General features: G+C 43.6%; 1 protein-coding gene across 1 annotated transcript in view; it reads left to right on the plus strand.

Moving 5' to 3' along the window:
* The window catches only part of diaph3 (diaphanous-related formin 3), a 287165-nt gene that overhangs the window by 160522 nt on the left and 108108 nt on the right, over positions 1-18535 (plus strand). The window contains 4 exon segments of the mRNA XM_046857511.1: positions 6951-7046; positions 10420-10514; positions 12677-12778; positions 16813-17052. Coding sequence (XP_046713467.1) covers positions 6951-7046; positions 10420-10514; positions 12677-12778; positions 16813-17052 — 533 coding nt within the window.

The raw sequence follows: 18535 nt of genomic DNA on the forward strand, positions 1-18535 counted from the left end.
CTTTTTGTGAGCATAGTTCGAGATTCGTTCAGCAGGCACAGCGAAATGACCATGCAGGGTTTTCAAATTTTCCGCAACTGTTATCTTGAACAGTTCTCGTCTGGAGTTCCACTGCAGTCGCTGTCTGCTATCATTGATACAGATTGGAAGTAGCTAAAACAAATGTACCAGACAACACAGTCCTGGTTTACGCAGGTTGTAAACAGATCCACTTCTTTTCGAATACAGTGCCCTTTACACTTTCTGTTGAGTGAGTGTGTCTCCTGTGCCACTGATTTGCAGTCGTGCCGTGTTCTCTACATTAACTGCGCTGCGCTACACCTCTGTTCAGATGCAGGGCTGAGATATCAGCCCCACCTCCACTCACCTGACTGATTAACCGGCGAACCCTGACCTTCTCCGGGGCGCATCGCGAACAGCCAAGTGAGAGAGAGTGATTTGCTAGAGGTTGCGTTTTAATTAGCTGATAGGCATCGCAGTGTGTATCAGTGGATGTTTTACTAATTACCACCCACATTGTGAGCTTAATTACTTTCCTTCTTCTGAGCGAGCCGTGACTCACTTCTGTTTAATATTTCGTTTTTGCTTTAGTTTTCAGTCGGTTCGGGTTTCGGCTCTGCCGAGGATCCAATATTAACGAAACAACAATAGAATTGGGCTCGTCCTTTCGCGTCAGTGAAGATAAAGTCATCTGTCACCTTCTGTTCTCAGACTCTCAGTTGTACGTTCAACAGTTTTAACAAGTATGAATACACACTCATGTGGTTCTATGTATGCTGACACCCCTTCTAGTTTTTTACTTGGAGTGTTGGTTGGGATCAAGGCCTTTTTAAAAAATCAGAAATGCTCCTTTGACAAAATGGACTTTACCCCAAAACATCATATCAATGCCCTTAGTTTTGGAATGGGGCAAGCGCCTATAGCTACTCCTTTACCTGAAAATCACTCACTGATGCTGATGCACTGATGATGGCTTACATGGATTCCCTGAAGATCACCATATCGCTGTGGATGGTATTATAGAGTTACCTACGAGATCACCATGGGTTTGTTGTGAACAGTACCACAGGGAAGCCCCACAACTATCTTTCAAGGGTAATTATGTGATTGCTGTGGATGGTACCACAAAGTTACCCTAAAGATCACCATGAGATTGCTGTACCACAAAGATCTCCTAAAGATCACTTTGAGATTGCTGTACCACCAAGATCTCTTAAAGATCACCTTGAGATTTCTGTACCACAAAGATCTCCTAAAGATCAACATATGATTGCTGTACCACAACGATCTCTCAAAGATTAGATTCCAGGAAGGTTTTCCTTCTTACCTTTTGCTTTTTCTATATGGACACATTTATAACATTTATAACATTTAACACATTTAAAGCCGCTTCGGAACGACGTCTATAGTTAGGTTTGTTAACCGTGTTAGAAGCCCTTGAAGTCCACTTGCGTGAAATATTTTTGTGCACAGATTAAAAAGCGTCTTCTCGCCTCCTGCTGAGAAGCGAACGTGACGTGGGTGGTGGTTTGATTCCGGATCGATGCGTGTCTGTAATGCGTTTGCTGCTGGTGTGTTGCTCTGTGAATAATGAACGTGCGGGGCCAGTTTTGACAGCCTACCAGCGGTCCTGACGAGCAGATCGATACTGCATATCTTAATCTTGCCAGTTTCCCACACACCGACACGCTGAGAACCTTTGTGCTTGCTGTAGTTTGCGTTTTTATTTGTATTTTCGGCCTGAAAGTAAAGCAATAAGGAAGAGAAAAGAAGGCGGTGGAAGAGTCGTAGAGACGAGGTTAATGCATAATGCAGTGGTTCGGCTTCGTCTCCCGAACCCCTGCCGTATTAAATGTTGCATTTGTTTAAGAAGGTCGGACGGGATATCGTTTAAGAAATTTGCTTCCCGATTAGTCTGCGTCAGTATTTCTTCCAGACGTCTTTCTTTCTCTCTCTCTCTCTCTCTCGCACGTCTCGGCGCTCTACGAGCTGCTTTACAACAAGCCAAACTTCCTTTGAGTCTGCGAACGAGATCAAATTGAGGCCCGTACCTTTTTCATGCTATATATAGCACAAATCAGCCGATTTGTTCCCGTTATACCAAGGCCATGAATTGTTAATGACGCCCTGCCACCCGGCCAACTGATTGCAATTAGGTCATTAAGGCTTTTATTTTCATGCCGCCACGTTTCCACGGGAAGTCTTTGTCTTCGATAGTTAATTATGACCCTTTTTTCCCTCCGAAATCCTTAGTGAAGTATTCTAAAAGCTCTTCTCTTTTCTACTTCATCTTTTTTTTTTTTTCTTCCTTCCTCCTGGATTGCGCCCGAGCCCTCGGGAGGTGCCGTCTGCTCCCGGAGAGTGTGTAATGAGTGTGAGTTCTGCTACCAAGTTCCTTTCGCTTTTGCTTTGCCTGCCTTGACGTTAAACTTCCCGGATTCATCGATGCTTTTTAGCGACGTTCGGTTTCATTCGATTCGCCCTGTATTTTTTCCGTCGTGCCCTTCACCATTTTGAGCCAAGCGCACACTAGGGACGAACAGTTCTGGTCATTTTCGACACGTCTGCCGCACAGATTCCCAGTACAGGGATCGATGTGCACAACTGTGATGAAGAATTTTTTCTGTCTGGCTAATACATTCTAGAAGTCTGTTGCTAGCTACTAGGGATGGAAATATTCAATAATTCGCATCGGTGCATCGGCATAAAAGTTAACGATGTGAAAAACGTGTGCATAATAAAAAATAAATATATATATATATATATATATATATATATATATCGAATTATTAGTGAATAATTTGTGATCAATATTCAATCTTTCTTGAGCGCGTTCTCTCAGCACCGCTGCTGCTACGTGAATGCGACGCATCGCAACACTACAGAGACCGAGGCGCTTCCTGAAATTTGCATAGAATACAGATTAACATGGCAGAGGTAGAGCTGTAACGTCCTGCAGACACAACGGTGCATTGAAAGGCATCGTGTTGAATCGAAATCAGATCGCACTGCATTGTGACGGGGTAAATCGCATTGATATGCAAATCGCAGCGGCCTCAGTTATGGAGATGCACATCCCTAGTAGGTAATGATGATATGATACAGTTTTTAGTGACCCCCAAATCCCCAAACTGTTCCCACAAACTTGGAGGCACACACTACCCGAGCTGATGAGACCCAAACATGTTCCGGCATGACAATACCCCTGTGCACAAAGCTGACTGCACCCTAGGCCTCTTCACCTCACCTACATCACTTTCTGACTTTGTCCTCGTGTCTGAATGAGCACAAATCTCCACACTTCTCCACACTCCTAAAATCTAATGGAACATCATCTCGGAAGAGTGAAGCCGATCTTATGCTCAGGTGTCCACAAAATTTTATCTTGAACCAGAGTCTGACTATCAGGAGCTCGGATTCTGATTAGTCTTTCAATGCTGTAGAAAAGAAGGTGCGTTACTGCTCTTGGGCCAGGAGAATCTCGAGTTCCATCCCATGTTTGTTATTGTGGGTTTTCTCCCAGTTCTCCAGGGTGTCTCCTACTTTCAAAGAAGCTTGCCTGAAGGTGGACAGGCTGCTCAATATCGCCATTAGTTGACCATGTGAATGAATGTTTGCACAATGATCTGGTTTTCCATCCACACCGTATTATATCGCTATGTTTCCTGGGATTCTCTGGGAAATGGTTCACGCCATTAATGAAAATAGATTTGTGAATGAATCACAGAGTAGAGAAAAACAACAACAACAAAGAGATCTCACACAATTGTTACTAAGTACCGATTTTCATAATCAATTTCTGCCATCGAATCGGTGTTCAGCCCGATGATCCTCCACTAATACTTGAGAAACATGTTTCGGCTACGCTCTTTCTCAGATTAGACACAAAGCGGCTGCATGGCCTCGTCATCCCAGCTAAAGCGGTGACAGTTTTTTGGACCGGACGAAAGTAAGATCCGGCTAAAGTCCTCAAAGAAAACTCCAGCTTTCACTAGTTTGTTCTGGACGGCTTTTAGAAGCAGTTCTAAAAAAAACTGTAAAAAAGGCAACCAGGCTTGAGTTCTCATCCAGTCACACTGTTTTACACCCATTCATTCACTCACTCACTCACTTATTCATTCATTCTCTCCGTCTATCTATCCCTCACCCCTTTACCAACCTGGCTTAGGTTTCATCCAGTGACACCTTTTAACATTCATTCTCTCACTCTCTCTATCCATCACCCCATCAATCCACTCAGATTCCCATCCAGTGACACCCATTCATTCATTTGTTCATTCTCTCCCTTTTCTCTTCCTCACTCCTTCTCTATCAACCAGGCTCAGGTTTCCATCCAGTAACAAATTAATTCATTCATTCATTCATTCATTCATTCATTCATTCATTCATTCATTCTCTTCTTCTCTATAAACCAACCTGGCTTCCATTCAGTGACACTGTTTTACACTCAATTATTCTCTCTCTCTCTCTCTCTCTCTCTCTCTGTCTGTCTGTCTGTCTGTCTGTCTGTCTGTCTCAAACCAAAGAGAGTGTGTGTGTTTTGGGGAAAGGTTGTAAGTCTGTGCTGGAGTGAGAGATCTGTAGATTAAACCCTGCAAGTTATTCCTAGACTTTCAGGTCAGCCGCAAGCATTAGCACATAATTACCCAGAATCCTCTTGGGACTTTTGTGTTTTGTTCTCTTGTTCCAGAGTTCCCGATTCTCTTTCCTTTTTCTGCTCATCCTCTCACCATTCTCCGCCTTTTCTTTGCACATGTGTGCGGTGTTCCCCTACTTTTCTCTTTTTTTGGTGTTTTATTTTTGAAACTTGGAAACTAAAATGTTATTGGACCTACCTGGATCTGAAACGCAAAACTGTTCAGCGAATTCCATCTGCTCGTTCAGACTCTGACGCCGGGTGCCAGTTATGATAAAACCGTGCCGTTTTGATTGTAAAAAAACAGCTCAGTAAATCCTCGCCATCTGTGTGCGCAGAACGAGTCGATATTGCAGATTTGCTAGTCTTGAAGTGCAAATTGCAATAGATTAGCGCATGTTCACGTTATGCCGCATGTTTTTTTGGATGGGGGTTTGTCTGCAGTTTGTGTTTATTCCCCTTAAGACAAATATCACTTATGTCTGTGTAGCACACCCGCTGTGTACTAGTGGGATGTGTGGCAAGATGAGTGTATGTGTAGTTTGCATCTATTTTACATACTTTTACATAATTACAAAGGCTCTATTTTTGGTGAAGAACCACATGTGGCTGGAAAAAGTCAGGTGTCCCAATACTTTTGTCCAATTGCACAGAATGTTTCTGACCACCATGTCTGCTATTCCAGAGATCACACCTTAAACCCAGAAGAGTATTCCAGACAATTCAATTCCATTCCTATTTATTTGTACACAGTTTTTTTTCTAAACAAGGGACATTGTCTCAAAGCACCTTTATAAAGTTGTTATAAAGATGTATAATAAAATGTATACGTTTAGTAAAACTCCCTGAGATGGCATGAGTAAGAAACCTTGAGACTCATCACCAGCACCGGACATCCATTCATCACAATTTCAACTTTTGTTGAGGCGCTGTCCAGCATTTGGTGCTGGAATGCAGAACTGTTCATGCAACCTGTGGTCCTGAACCATTGTAGCAGACTGTTATTTATTTATTTGAATTTCATGGATCTTTAGATTGGTGATGTGGAACAATAACCAGCTGCACAGAGTGGTCTTCAGACTTCCATTTGAGACCATTTTGATGAATGCATGGAGGCATTGTAATGGTTTGACTGTTATAGCTCAAATTAAGTGGGATTTTCATGCTCCCAAATCCAAAAACGTTCTATACAATTGTGTGCATCCAAGTTTGTGGTAACAGTTTGGAGAAGAACCTCATATGGCTGGAACAGTCCACATATGACAGTATAGACATGAGCCACACAAAGTGTAGAGAAATCAGACCCCACTGTACGTCTGTGTGTGTGTGTGTGTGTGTGTGTGTGTGTGTGTGTGTGTGTGTGTGTGTGTGTGTGTGTGTGTGTGACCTCCTTCAGCTCACAGCTTTTAGTCTCTAATCTTATTCTCCATGGCCGTCCTGCCAATTACCAATCCTCTTACACTCCCACTGTGACCATGGCAAATACACTCTTAGTCCTACACACACTGAATACAGCAGACCTCCTTACTCCATACACACCCACACACACCTTCCGACCCCAACCCCAGTCCATATCAAGCGCTTATCCCTGGACGCACGTGTTTACAGGATGTCATCATCACCATCAGCTCTCTGGAGGTCAGCGCATCTCTGTAGAGTCGAGCCCGTGAGTCTTTATTAAGTAGGCCTCGCCTCCCGCGTGGCTGTGTGTCTTTAATTATTCAGTGTTGTTTTTGCCGTGTGGGTCCGTCACCAGCAGACTCTGATTGACTGCTGGTGCAATTAAGGTTGCGTCACGTTTCAAAATAACGCTCTGATTAGTCCACATTAACATTTCTAACTAAGAACCGAACTTTTTTATTCCCCATTCCTTTTGAATATGACGTGTCCTGAGAGTCACATAGAATACGGATTAACATGGCAGAGGTAGATCTGCGTCTTCCCGCAGACACAACAGGAGAAGAACGTCTGGTTTTATCTCATCATTTTTCTTTTTTCACTACAAAGGCCTTTTTGTGAATGGGGCATTGCAATAAAAGTCAGATGGCACCTGAATGAGGATTTGCTGTCCGTCCGAACCAAAGAAATAAAAGTATACTATGCATTGCATCATATTCTCTTCGTTGAATCGAATGGAAATCGGAAAACGTAATGGGGGAATCGTATCGCATCGCATCATTAGCTGCTTTATATGTATCTTTAATGTAACGTATAATTGGCTATGCATTGGGACGGGGAATCACATCGGCTTCAGTTATGGAGATGCACATCCCTAATGTCTACATCTGTCCCTAATGCATTTTGGTCTTTACAGGGCGCAGGGATGCGGAGGAGCACGAAGAACAGAAGTTTATCAAGAAAAGAATCAAAGAGCTGAAAGTGCTGGATCCGAAGATCGCCCAGAACCTCTGTGAGTACCGTCCTCATTGCAAGACGCTCTGGTTTTTCCCAGTCAGACTCCTGTTCGCCTACAAATAGACAATTAAAGAGGGTCGAACGTTTTCGAAACAGATTGAGGAAGGTGGTCAGATGGCCACATATTTTTCGTCCATATTGTGTATATTCACGCTCTCTTATCACCTAATCTGCATCTCCAGCCTAATTTCACACGCCGTTAAACGTTTCTCCCCCCATTTAATGCGCTCAAGACGATTTCTTTTTCTTTTTCTTTCTGAAGTGAAAATCAGGCAGACTTGAGAAAATATACGCGGAGATTTGAGGAAACACAGCTAAAAATAATGCCATCGTGAAATCCATGCTCGATCGGATTCACGCAATTACCCGGCTTCTTTTTTTTAGGAGTTGCAGATGTGTTAGAGTTATAGGGAATGACACGGCTGGATCTCGCTGTTTAAATTGCCAGCCGTATGCTCTAATGAGCCTGTGGGTTTTAAGGGCGGAGTTCGGGGAGGGATGAGAGACGAGTTCCTCGGCCTTTCGGTGCTCACTGCGAGATTAGTACAATGAAGCACGTAGAGTTTTTACCAGTTAATACATTCGGACACTTGTGACTGAAATGCCGGCATAGGAGCCGTTTCCTGTTTTCTTTTATTAATGCAGAACAAAGGATCAAGATTCTGTTCCTTTTCCTCTCTTTTGCTTTGTCTTTATATCCGTGTGTGTGGAACGATATTTAAGGCCTTGAAGTTCTACACAGCACCTGATGTCACGCACACTTTATTTCAAGTCTGGAATCTTTCCATGAGAATTAATGGGAATAAACTGGGAATTTACAAAATTGCACGTGTGAATCCTGCACGTCAAAAAATGCTCATCGTGGCGGGTATTCACGTAAATCAAATAAATATTCATTCAGGAGTCTTTACTGCATACAGAAAGTGATCCTGTAATGTGCATTCGTAATTAAGTCTGTCTGAACACCTCGAGTCAAATCACACTCTCTAAAACCACGAGCTCTATCGTCATAAAACCAGCGAAGCACCCACACGCTAGTCTTCCCTGCTCGTCCGCTCACTTTAATAAACAAAGCAATCGGGCAGGAGCCTCCTATCAGATCTCGTGAATAAACCAGTTCAAACTGTAGGTGTGCACGCGGATTTCCTGCGCGCTCCGGTTACCGGAAGCGATGTATGCACCGGGAGAGGCCCGGCGCGCTTCCTCCCGCACGAGCACCGAGGCTGAATACACATTCATGGCTTCATATTTGTTACGTGGACAAAAGTCTTGGAAGCGATGTGCAGCATCAGGTCCTCAGGCGTAAACATACCATCTCTATTTTAATCTTTCAGCTTTACACACGCTGCCAAGTTTATAGCTCCGGGTTTACACACACACACACACACACACACACACACACACACACATACAGACCGACGGCTCATAAATTAAAATAAACGAACGATGAGCTCTTTTTTTTATGTTAAACAAACACAAGTAAGTAAATGGTTTATATTTATTCAAATACCAGCGTTGAGTAAAGGCATGGGGGGTGAGTCGCTTGCACCTCATGCACCATGCATGCATCATTAAACTGCATCAGACTAAAGATTTTACTACGTCTGGTGTTTGTCGCGCTTCCAAGAGATTTTATTATTATTTTTTTTTTTTTAATCTCATTTGTGATGGTGATCCTGAGAATCATTAATTAGGAATTAATTAATTGGACTGCGGTGACTCAAAATTTTCTTTTTTAATTTAATTTTTTTAATATTTTATATATATAAAAAATAATTGTATTCTACACACGTTTTAAGAGGCCCTGTATTTTAATATAATTTTCTCCGTTTTTTTTGTTCTTTTTTCCCCCGACTTTTTCCTGCTACAAACGGTTACGGGTATAATCCGCACTGATGATGCCAAATACACCGAAAAAAATAGGTGCTGATCATGAGGAATGTTCTAGATGCAGCATCATGGATGAAACCATAACCGTTTGTGGCAGCTGGCAAGTGGACGCGCGCCGGTGGCGGCACATGAAGAAAATTGAGTCACAAGAAAACAACTTTCGTTACGTCGAGGTCACGAGAAGACAATAAACAATAAAATTGAATTGTTATTTCTACTTATAACTTGGATATTACACTTAATTCTTATTTTATAAGAATAGCTACACTATATTGCCAAAAGTTGGTATGAGCATTGCATTCCACATTTAGTCCCAATTTGCTCTTCTAATTCCCTCCACTCTTCTGGGAAGATGTTCCACTAGATTTTTGAAGTGTGATGTAGATATTTGTCTTCACCAGCCACAAGGGTGTTAGTAAAGTCAGGTACTGATGTAGGCGAGTGAGGAGGCCTGGGGTTCTGTTCACATTCATCCCAAAGGTGTTCAGTGGGGTTGAGATCAGAGCTCTACAGCAGGCCACTCAAGATCTTCCTCTCCAAACCAGATCTTCATTGAGCTGGCTTTGGGCATTGCCATGCTGGAACGGGTTTGGGTTTTCAAGTTCACATGAGCGCAAAATTCTATTCTACCGCATCCGATAACATTGTGTGCCTCCAGCTTTGTGCTAACAGTTTGGAGAACCACATATTGCAGGAAAGGTCAGATGTCTGCAGGTGTCCTGTATTGACTTTTGGCAATATAGTGTATCTAAAGTGCATCACAGACCTACATTTCTGGGGTGTGGGTGGGCTGAAATTCAAGCCTTAGCAACAAAAGTAAAGCCAATTCATGTGCTGGACCAATAGGTGGAACAAATCAAATGTTATAGCATGAAAGATCTATCGATGTGAAATACAAATATCTTTAGCCAACATATGGTCATAGTGCAGATGTTTACATCAGTTACATTTATACAGAAGTGTGGAAGTTGGCCAGTATATTTCATAAATATATATATCTCATATGGAGATCTGTGGAGTTTACTGGTCTGTGCACTGCTCTCTTCACGCACTGTGAGAGCGCCCCCAAGCATCATGAACCCCTTAACAAAAAAAAACATTTAGCAGCCTTCAGTCCGAGGGCATGCTGATTCTCAGGCAGTGTTCAGGGATTTTTAACATGCTAGTATTAATATGATCTCTGATTCCTCCATGTCTATTTGAAAATACGAGCCGATTTTTGGACCCGAGTGTAGCTTCGGCCCGTATCGGATAGAACAGTTTACCTTCCGTAGTACCGAAAAAGGTCAGAGGAGTCCATTTCTGCTCGCCAGCACCTGATAGAAATCCATAATCTAAACATAAATCTGATGTCCTGTTTGGAATTAACCACCGACATGATTCTGCAAAAATGATGCATGTTCTCATGAGATGAGAATCGAATCGACTCTTCTAGCTTTCACTTTCTCTTTTTATTTATTTATTTATTTTTTTCCTAGCCATTTTCCTAGGTTCCTTCCGTCTGCCGTACGAGGAGATACGGAGGATGATTGTGGAGGTAGACGAGGAGCACCTAACAGAACCTATGATCCAGGTAATCTGTCGTTTTACCTCCAGGATTCATTACAGTTAATGATTTAAGAAGGTACTTTCCGAAAACTTTCCATGGAATCTTCATCTGGGGAAAATGTGAAGATAATTAAAGTTGGAAAAATTACCAGGCAAATGATTAGAATTTAATAGAAATCTTTGGAAATTGATATGAACTGTATCAAATACAAACATAGATCTAACCATGTTGTTTGGAGGAATGCACAGTGTAGGGGGTGTGGCCTCAGAATTTGAAAAGTGCCTTGCAGTAAATTCAAGTAGTTTAACTACATTTAAGTTCCCTGTTAACCTGCAAGTTTGTAAATTCCCATTTTATTCCAATTAATTCTCTTTAATTCCCATGGCAAGTTTCCAGTCTTGAAAATGTTTTGATTTTTGCAACCCTGTGTGAGTAAATAGGCCTGTGATGCAGCCAGCGTTCCGATTCACTCCATAGGGTTGAGGTCAGAGCTCTATAGCACTCAAGGCCACTCAAGATCTCCCAACCTTTATAAAGCTTATCTTCATATAGCCGGCTTTGTGCACAGGGGTATCGTCATGCTGGAAGAGGTTTTGGTTCAAGGAACAATAGAACATAAGAAGACATTGTGTGCTTGCAACAGTTTGTGGGAAAAACCACATATGGCTGGAAAAGTCCATCTAGACTTTAGTCTGTATAGTGTAGCTTTGTTGTGATTACAAGTCGGATCTTGTATTGATCCATTTTTAAACTAGTTTGGACTCCAAATCCCGCACTGTCAACAAGTACACAAGTGAAAAGTGTAATAAACAAGTAGACAACGAGCCTTCAGTCGTCTTTGGAAACCAGCCCTGTCTCACAGTCATGCTTTTCTGACATTCTTTCAAGCCCTTGTTAGCTTTCTGTTGTTAGCGAAATGGATGGGGGGGTGCGGGGTTGGGGGTTGGTGGGGAGAGAGAGAGAGAGAGAGAGACGGGACCATGGGGTGTTTGGCCGGAATGTTTCCAGATCCTTTCAGAAGTTTTTTTCATTGTTCACTACATTGTTGTAGTTTCACATTCCTCCGTCTCCACAAGCCCAGTGCTCTGTAATTACCAGTGACTCCAGTGACCTACAGAGGTGTGTGTGTGTGTGTGTGTGTGTGTGTGTGTTAGGAAAAACACTGAGGTGTCTTCATCTTCACCCACAGCCTGCTTTTGTGTTACTGGTTCGATATGTTAAGGAATCATGCAAAAGTATTGGGACACCAATTTTTTTTCTCTTTCATCCATATGTGGTTCTTTCCCAAAAGGGTTAAAGGCACACAATTGTTTAGGGACGTCTTTGGATGTGCTCTGTGAAGGTATGCTTAACCTCGGTTGGAAGAGGTGAAAGATCTCCCACCACAGAGCACAGAGATTTCAACCCTTATTAGATGAACTGCACCCCAGGCCTCACTTCCTGCTCCATTAGAACCCGTGGCTGAATGAGTTAAATCTAGTGGAATATGTATTGAAACAGGTGGAATATCTTACGGTTAGGTGTCTCCGAACTTTACTTCAGTACATCCAGCGTCTCGTTCGCTCGCCGAGCCGTCTCGTTCACTCGCCGAGCCATCTCGTTCTCTCGCCGAGCCGTCTCGTTCTCTCGCTGAGCCGTCTCGGTTAATATCAGAAGTGGTAAAACTTGGATTGGAAGGTGTGGCTCGAACAAATTAAGCAAACAGCACGCCGCTGAGGTGTGCGCCGATGACCCGCTTATTGAACATGAATTTATTTTGTGGCCGTCAACATTAGCGGCCAGGGGATATGGATTTCCTTTGTATTAGATGACCGATTATTGTGCGGATGTTATTGATATACGGCAGCGGGCGGGGATTATTTTCACTAAACGAGAGCGGGCCGCTTAATGATAAACCATTTATCTGCTCTTTAATGAACTTATTGGAGGGCGAATGAAGGGGAATGAGAGGAATTACTTTAGCAAATGCACACATAAATTGAGGAGCACAAGCTGCATTTATAATGGGGTGGGGGGGCGGTGACAGGACAAGGTTGAAGGAAAGGTTGTGTGTGTGTCCGGTGTAGCTCTGCGGTTAGCGTGTAGTGCCGGTTACTCCAGGAAATAAAGTGTTTGGCATGTTGGGTGATATCACCTCTGTCTTCTTTCTCCGTCTCACTCGGTGTGTCTCTGTGTCTCTGCATTAGAACCTGGTGAAGCACCTTCCTGACCAGGAGCATCTCAATGCACTGGCCAAGTATAAACACGAGTACACCAGTCTGTCTGAACCGGAGCAGTTTGGGGTTGTGGTGAGTTGTACACACACAGAACACACACACACACACACACACACACATACACACACATACACACACATACAAAGAAATTGGTTAAGACAACAACAATAAAAATCTGTCTGCCTGCCTGTATGTCTGTGTCTGTTTGTCTCCCTGCCCGTCTGTCTGCCTGCCTGCCTGTCTGTCTGTCTGTCTGTCTGTCTGCCTGCCTGCCTGCCTGCCTGTCTGTCTGTCTGTCTGTCTGTCTGTCTGCCTGTCTGTCTGCCTGTCTGTCTGCCTGCCTGCCTGCACGCACAATGCACAATGTACACACTTTATATATTTATATATCCCCATTTTTCCACCTTTACTCCTCTGTAATTACTGTCAGTGTACACGTGTTCATGTACATGTGACTAAGTAGGACTGAATGCAAAATTGGCTGAATATGCATTTGTTGGCTTAAACACACATTAATGATTTTTTTTTTTTTTTACACTTGTGAGTGATTCACATGTCAGTCGGCTCATCTGTCATTGTGTTTAGGAGAAGGACAAGCTGTTTTGGATGCTCTTTTGGTGGCACATGTTTGGTGTGATACCTCCATAAAGTATTTGGAGAGCTCTTGCACAAAATGCTACCTGAGAAATAATAAATGTTTTAACTCGACACTCGTGTTACAAACTAGGCATGCATATTTACTTTGGGCTATTTAAAATAAATATATAATCATTCATTCATATATATGCATATTGGAGAACTTGCTGTGGAAATCTCCCCGGTCCAATGCTGCAAAGTGAAACAGAAGCTCTGAGATCAAGTCTTCTGTGGTTTGTATGGGATGATGATCTTCGCTAGTCACTGTTGAAAGCCCCGAGAGGACTGTGGTTTAATGATTATTGCACCTTGTATGTTCCTTGTAGCGCATCCCTCCCAAACCCCCAAACATATGTAGGGGTTCAGCCATGTTTATTCTTTCTCTCGTTCCAGCTGTCTTCAAATACTGCTAATCCGAATAGAGGCAAACAGTCAATCACATCTGCTCCACTGTCCACCACACGCATCAGTGCTTCAGAGCACTGCACATGTCTGTCTTTCTCTCTCTCTCTCTCTCTCTCTCTCTCTCTCTCGGTCTGAGTGTATGAGATAAGCAAATGGAGGATAATTCAGTATGTCATTTTTCTGTTGGTAACTAAATGCAATTTAGAAAACACAAATGTGGTCATCTGAGCGATTTTAGTCGTCTTCCACCTTCAAGAAGAAAAAAATTAAGTGCAGTATGAGACGACAACATGAAATATGTCAATGGTCTTTAATATTTTAATTTGTCTTCACCTGCCATTTCAGTCCATTACTCGAGTCGTCTCCGTTTGAGTCGTCTCCATTCTCTCACTCTAGACGTCTCCGTTCTCTCACTCCAGATGTCTCCTTTCTCTCACTCTAGACGTCTCCATTTTCTCACTCGAGTCATCACCATTTGAGTCGTCTCCGTTTTCTCTCTCCAGTCGTCTCAGTTCTCTCACTATAGACGTCTCCGTTCTCTCACTCGAGTCGTCTCAGTTCTCTCACTCGAGTCGTCTCCGTTCTCTCACTCGTGTCATCACCGTTTGAGTCGTCTCCGTTTTCTCTCTCCAGTCGTCTCAGTTCTCTCACTCTAGACGTCTCCGTTCTCTCACTCGAGTAGCCGCCGTTTTCTTACTCGAGTCGTCGAAGTTCTCTCACTCGAGTCGTCACCATTTGAGTCGTATCCGTTTTCTCACTCGAGTCATCTCCGTTTTCTCACTCGAGTCATCGCCGTTTTCTCTCTCGAGTCGTCTCTGTTCTCTCACTCGAGTCGTCACAGCTCTTTCACTCGAGTCGTTGCTTTCTCTTAGGTTAAGTTTGTTTGTTTGTTTGTTTGTTTATTTATTTAGTGACCTCATCAACAGTTTTCAACGTCACTGGAATCCTTTATGACCGCCTGTGCAGCATGTGTGTAGCATCTTTTGGACTGAGAAGAAACTGATTTCAGCTTTATCAGACACACACTGTGGTCAGAGTCACCAGGGAAGCCTCAGGACCCTTCAGAGAGTTCACATGACCTGTTTGAGGAGAAGCTGAAGTCTGTGGCTGGGGATAGAAATATCTAGGTTGAGCTTCTTGCAAGCATCCACCAGGAAAAACAGAAAAGAGAAGAATGGAATGTGGAATATTTCTACATTGTACTCGGCTTTATCATATTACAACATCAACTCGAACGACACACGGCACAAATACCGTTTTTGCATAGAAAAAGATCCGGTATGCCGGCCTTCTCCAGAGCGGGCCTACTTTCCCGGGTTAATCCCGCTCAAATATTTATGCTCGTGCAAGCTTTGAGTCGCAGTCCGTTTCAACACAGATTGGATTGCGTGTGACGTGACCATCGGATGCTCTCCGTACGGTTTCCCAAACAAATTAGACTTTTTATTTTTTTATTTTGCATGTGTGCGCGACTGCCCCATTTTCTTTCACTTTATCTTTCTCTTTCTTTTGTACTCCCTCGCAGCTTTTATTTCACCACGATAAAACAGCGCTTTGTACCAACGGCTTCTTGATTATTTTCCAGCCGTGCGTATGTCTGATGTTTGTCTTCGAAGGTACTTTTTTTATTATTTGTTTTTTTTTCCCCGGATCTTCACAACCAGGGTCGATTTGTTTTGCTCGTTAATCACACGAGCTTCAGATGACCGTTGTTGTCGATTTCAATAAGTACACGACTCCGGGACAAATTTAGCCTCGCGGACCCGCCCGCTTGTCCATCGCGCGGTCCGTCTCGTAGTACGCCGGTTTTTTAATAACGCGAATATTGCGGTTTCGAATCGCCGTTCGTTTCTATTTGATTTGATTTGATTTGCGCGATTTGTTTATTTGTTGCACGTCTCAATAAACGAATATGAACATTTGGTATTCAGTAAAGACAGTAATCTCTTTAACGACTCCAGACAGATTAATCTTTTCTTTTATTTTTATTGAGTTATGCATTTATGCACTGATGCTCTATTATCTGTTTTCTTTGTGATCAATTACAGCTACTATTCTTCACACACACACACACACACACACACACACTCAGGTGTTTGCAGACAATTTCAAATGAAATAAGCTATCGAGTCCCCAATAAAGCCTTAATATATCATCTGCTCTTTGAACGTCTGTCAGCAGTTTGTACGTGTCTCACACCGACGCGCGCACAAATCTATAATTACGGCCTCGGAGCGCCCCCCCTAATCGCCCCGCCCGTGTCCACGGGGCGTTCTGACATCATTGCCAGTGCCCCGGAGCCTCCGCTTTTAGAACGCAATATTTCCCAATTTAACATAATTGTGTAACGCCCGTAATTCTACGCCGCCTATTGTGCGCTGCCGTCCGTCCCTCCGGTCGCTCCTCCACGGCCGCTCACATACCAATTAACTCGAGCAGAAGGAGCCTAGATCACATCATTGCCAACATCCATTACGATTGCCTAGCAACACAAAAAGAAAAAAAAAGAAACCTGGCCTTCGTCACATAAATAGCTTTTAAAATGCCAGGCCCAAGAGCAGTAGGCAAATTGCAGGGAAAAGAAAAAAAAAAACAAAAAAAACCCTCTGAAAGTAATTTCAGTCCGAGTCGGAGGGGAGCAAACAGAAAGCTGTAATGAGGAGTCGAATAAAAGATTTCGGTTTGGACGTCTCTCTGAGGTGCGCATAGCTTTCATCTGTCGTGTCGCTGGCCGTGTCATGAACAGTCACCACTGTGTGTATGAGATCTGATTGTGTTCGCATTTATCACTGGACATTTCCAATTCAGATATGATTCATTTCCTCTTAATACTCATTAGGCTTTTTTTTTTTTTACTTCCCAGAGACGTGTCCTGTCTCAGTAATCAGAGATGTATGTTTATTTATTTATACACTGTATGGAAGCAAAGTTTGTGGACACCCAACCATATGTTATTGATGAACATCCCATTCCACCTCTGTGCTCATTTAGCCACAAGGGTGTTAGTAAACTTAATACCAGCCAAAGTCACAGCTCTGTATCTAATGCATCTCCCCTGTGTGTAGATGAGCGATGTAAAGCGCCTGAGGCCGAGGCTGAACTCCATCCTGTTTAAGCTGCAGTTTGAGGAACAGGTGTGCCACCTGAGGCCCGACATTCTGGCGGTGAGCGCGGCGTGTGAGGATGTGAGGAAGAGCAAAGCGTTCAGCAAGCTGCTGGAGCTCGTTCTGCTCATGGGCAACTACATGAACGCTGGCTCTCGCAACGCCCAGTCCTACGGCTTTGACCTCAGCTCCCTGTGCAAGGTGGGTACTGCATCCATACCATCTACCTCCACCTACTATTACCAGCTGACCTACAGACTTCATTACTCACTCAGTAACAAACGTATTGTAGTGCTAATGTACTCACTCAATTCCACATCCACTCACTCATCCACTCACTCATTCACTTTCACATCCACTCACTCACTCACTCACTCACTCACTTCCTCACTCACTCACTCACTCACTCACTCACTCACTCACTCACTTCCACATCTACTCACTCACCACTCACTCACTTCCACATCTACTCATTTACTCACTCACTCACTTCCACATCTCACTCACTTCCACATCTACTCATTTACTCATTTACTCACTCACTCACTTCCACATCTCACTCACTTCCACATCTACTCATTTACTCACCACTCACTTCCTCACTCACTCACTCACTCACTCACTCCTCACTCACTCACTCACTCACTCACTCCACACTCACTCACTCACTCACATCTACTCACTCACTCACTCACTCACTCACTTCCACACTCACTCACTCACCACTCACTCACTCCACACTCACTCACTCCACATCTACTCACTCACCACTCACTCACTTCCACACTCACCCACACTCACTCACTTCCACATCTACTCACTCACTCACTCACTCACTCACTCACCACCACCACTCACCACCACTCACTTCCATACTCACTCACCACCACTCACTCACTCACTCACTCACTCACTTCCACACTCACTCACTCACTCACTCACTCACTCACCACCACTCACTCACTTCCACTTCTACTCACTCACCACCACCACTCACTCATTCACTCACTTCCACATCTACTCACTCACTCTCTCACTTTCTCCCTCACTCACTCACTCACCACTCACTCCCACTCACTCACTTCCACATCTACTCACTCACTCACTCACCACTCACTCACCACTCACCACTCACTCCACATCTACTCACTCACTCACTCACTCCACTTCTACTCACTCACTCACTCCCACATCCACTCACTCACTCACTCACTCACTCACTCACTCACTCACTCACTCACTTCCACATCCACTCACTCACTCACTCACTCACTCACCACCACTCACCACTCACTCACCACTCACTCACCACCACTCACTTCCACACTCACTCACTCACTCACCACTCACCACTCACCACCACCACCACCACTCATTCACTCACTCACTTCCACATCCACTCACTCACTCAATCACTCACTTCCACATCCACTCACTCACTCACTCACTCACTCACTCACTTTCACATCCACTCCGGGTTTTAACCTCTGACACCTTTGAGACGAACTGGATTGCTGAATGCACCACAGGCCTCCTCATTTCACCTACATCAAGACCGACCTGAATTAGTGTCTGAATGAGCACAGAATCTAGTGGAACATCATCTCAGAGGAGTGGGGGTCTTATAAGAGCAAATGATGGAAATCTTATGGTCAGGTGTCCACAAACATTTGTCATATAGTGT

The sequence above is a fragment of the Silurus meridionalis genome, chromosome 9, assembly GCF_014805685.1.
Source record: "Silurus meridionalis isolate SWU-2019-XX chromosome 9, ASM1480568v1, whole genome shotgun sequence".
Taxonomy (NCBI): Eukaryota; Metazoa; Chordata; class Actinopteri; order Siluriformes; family Siluridae; genus Silurus; species Silurus meridionalis.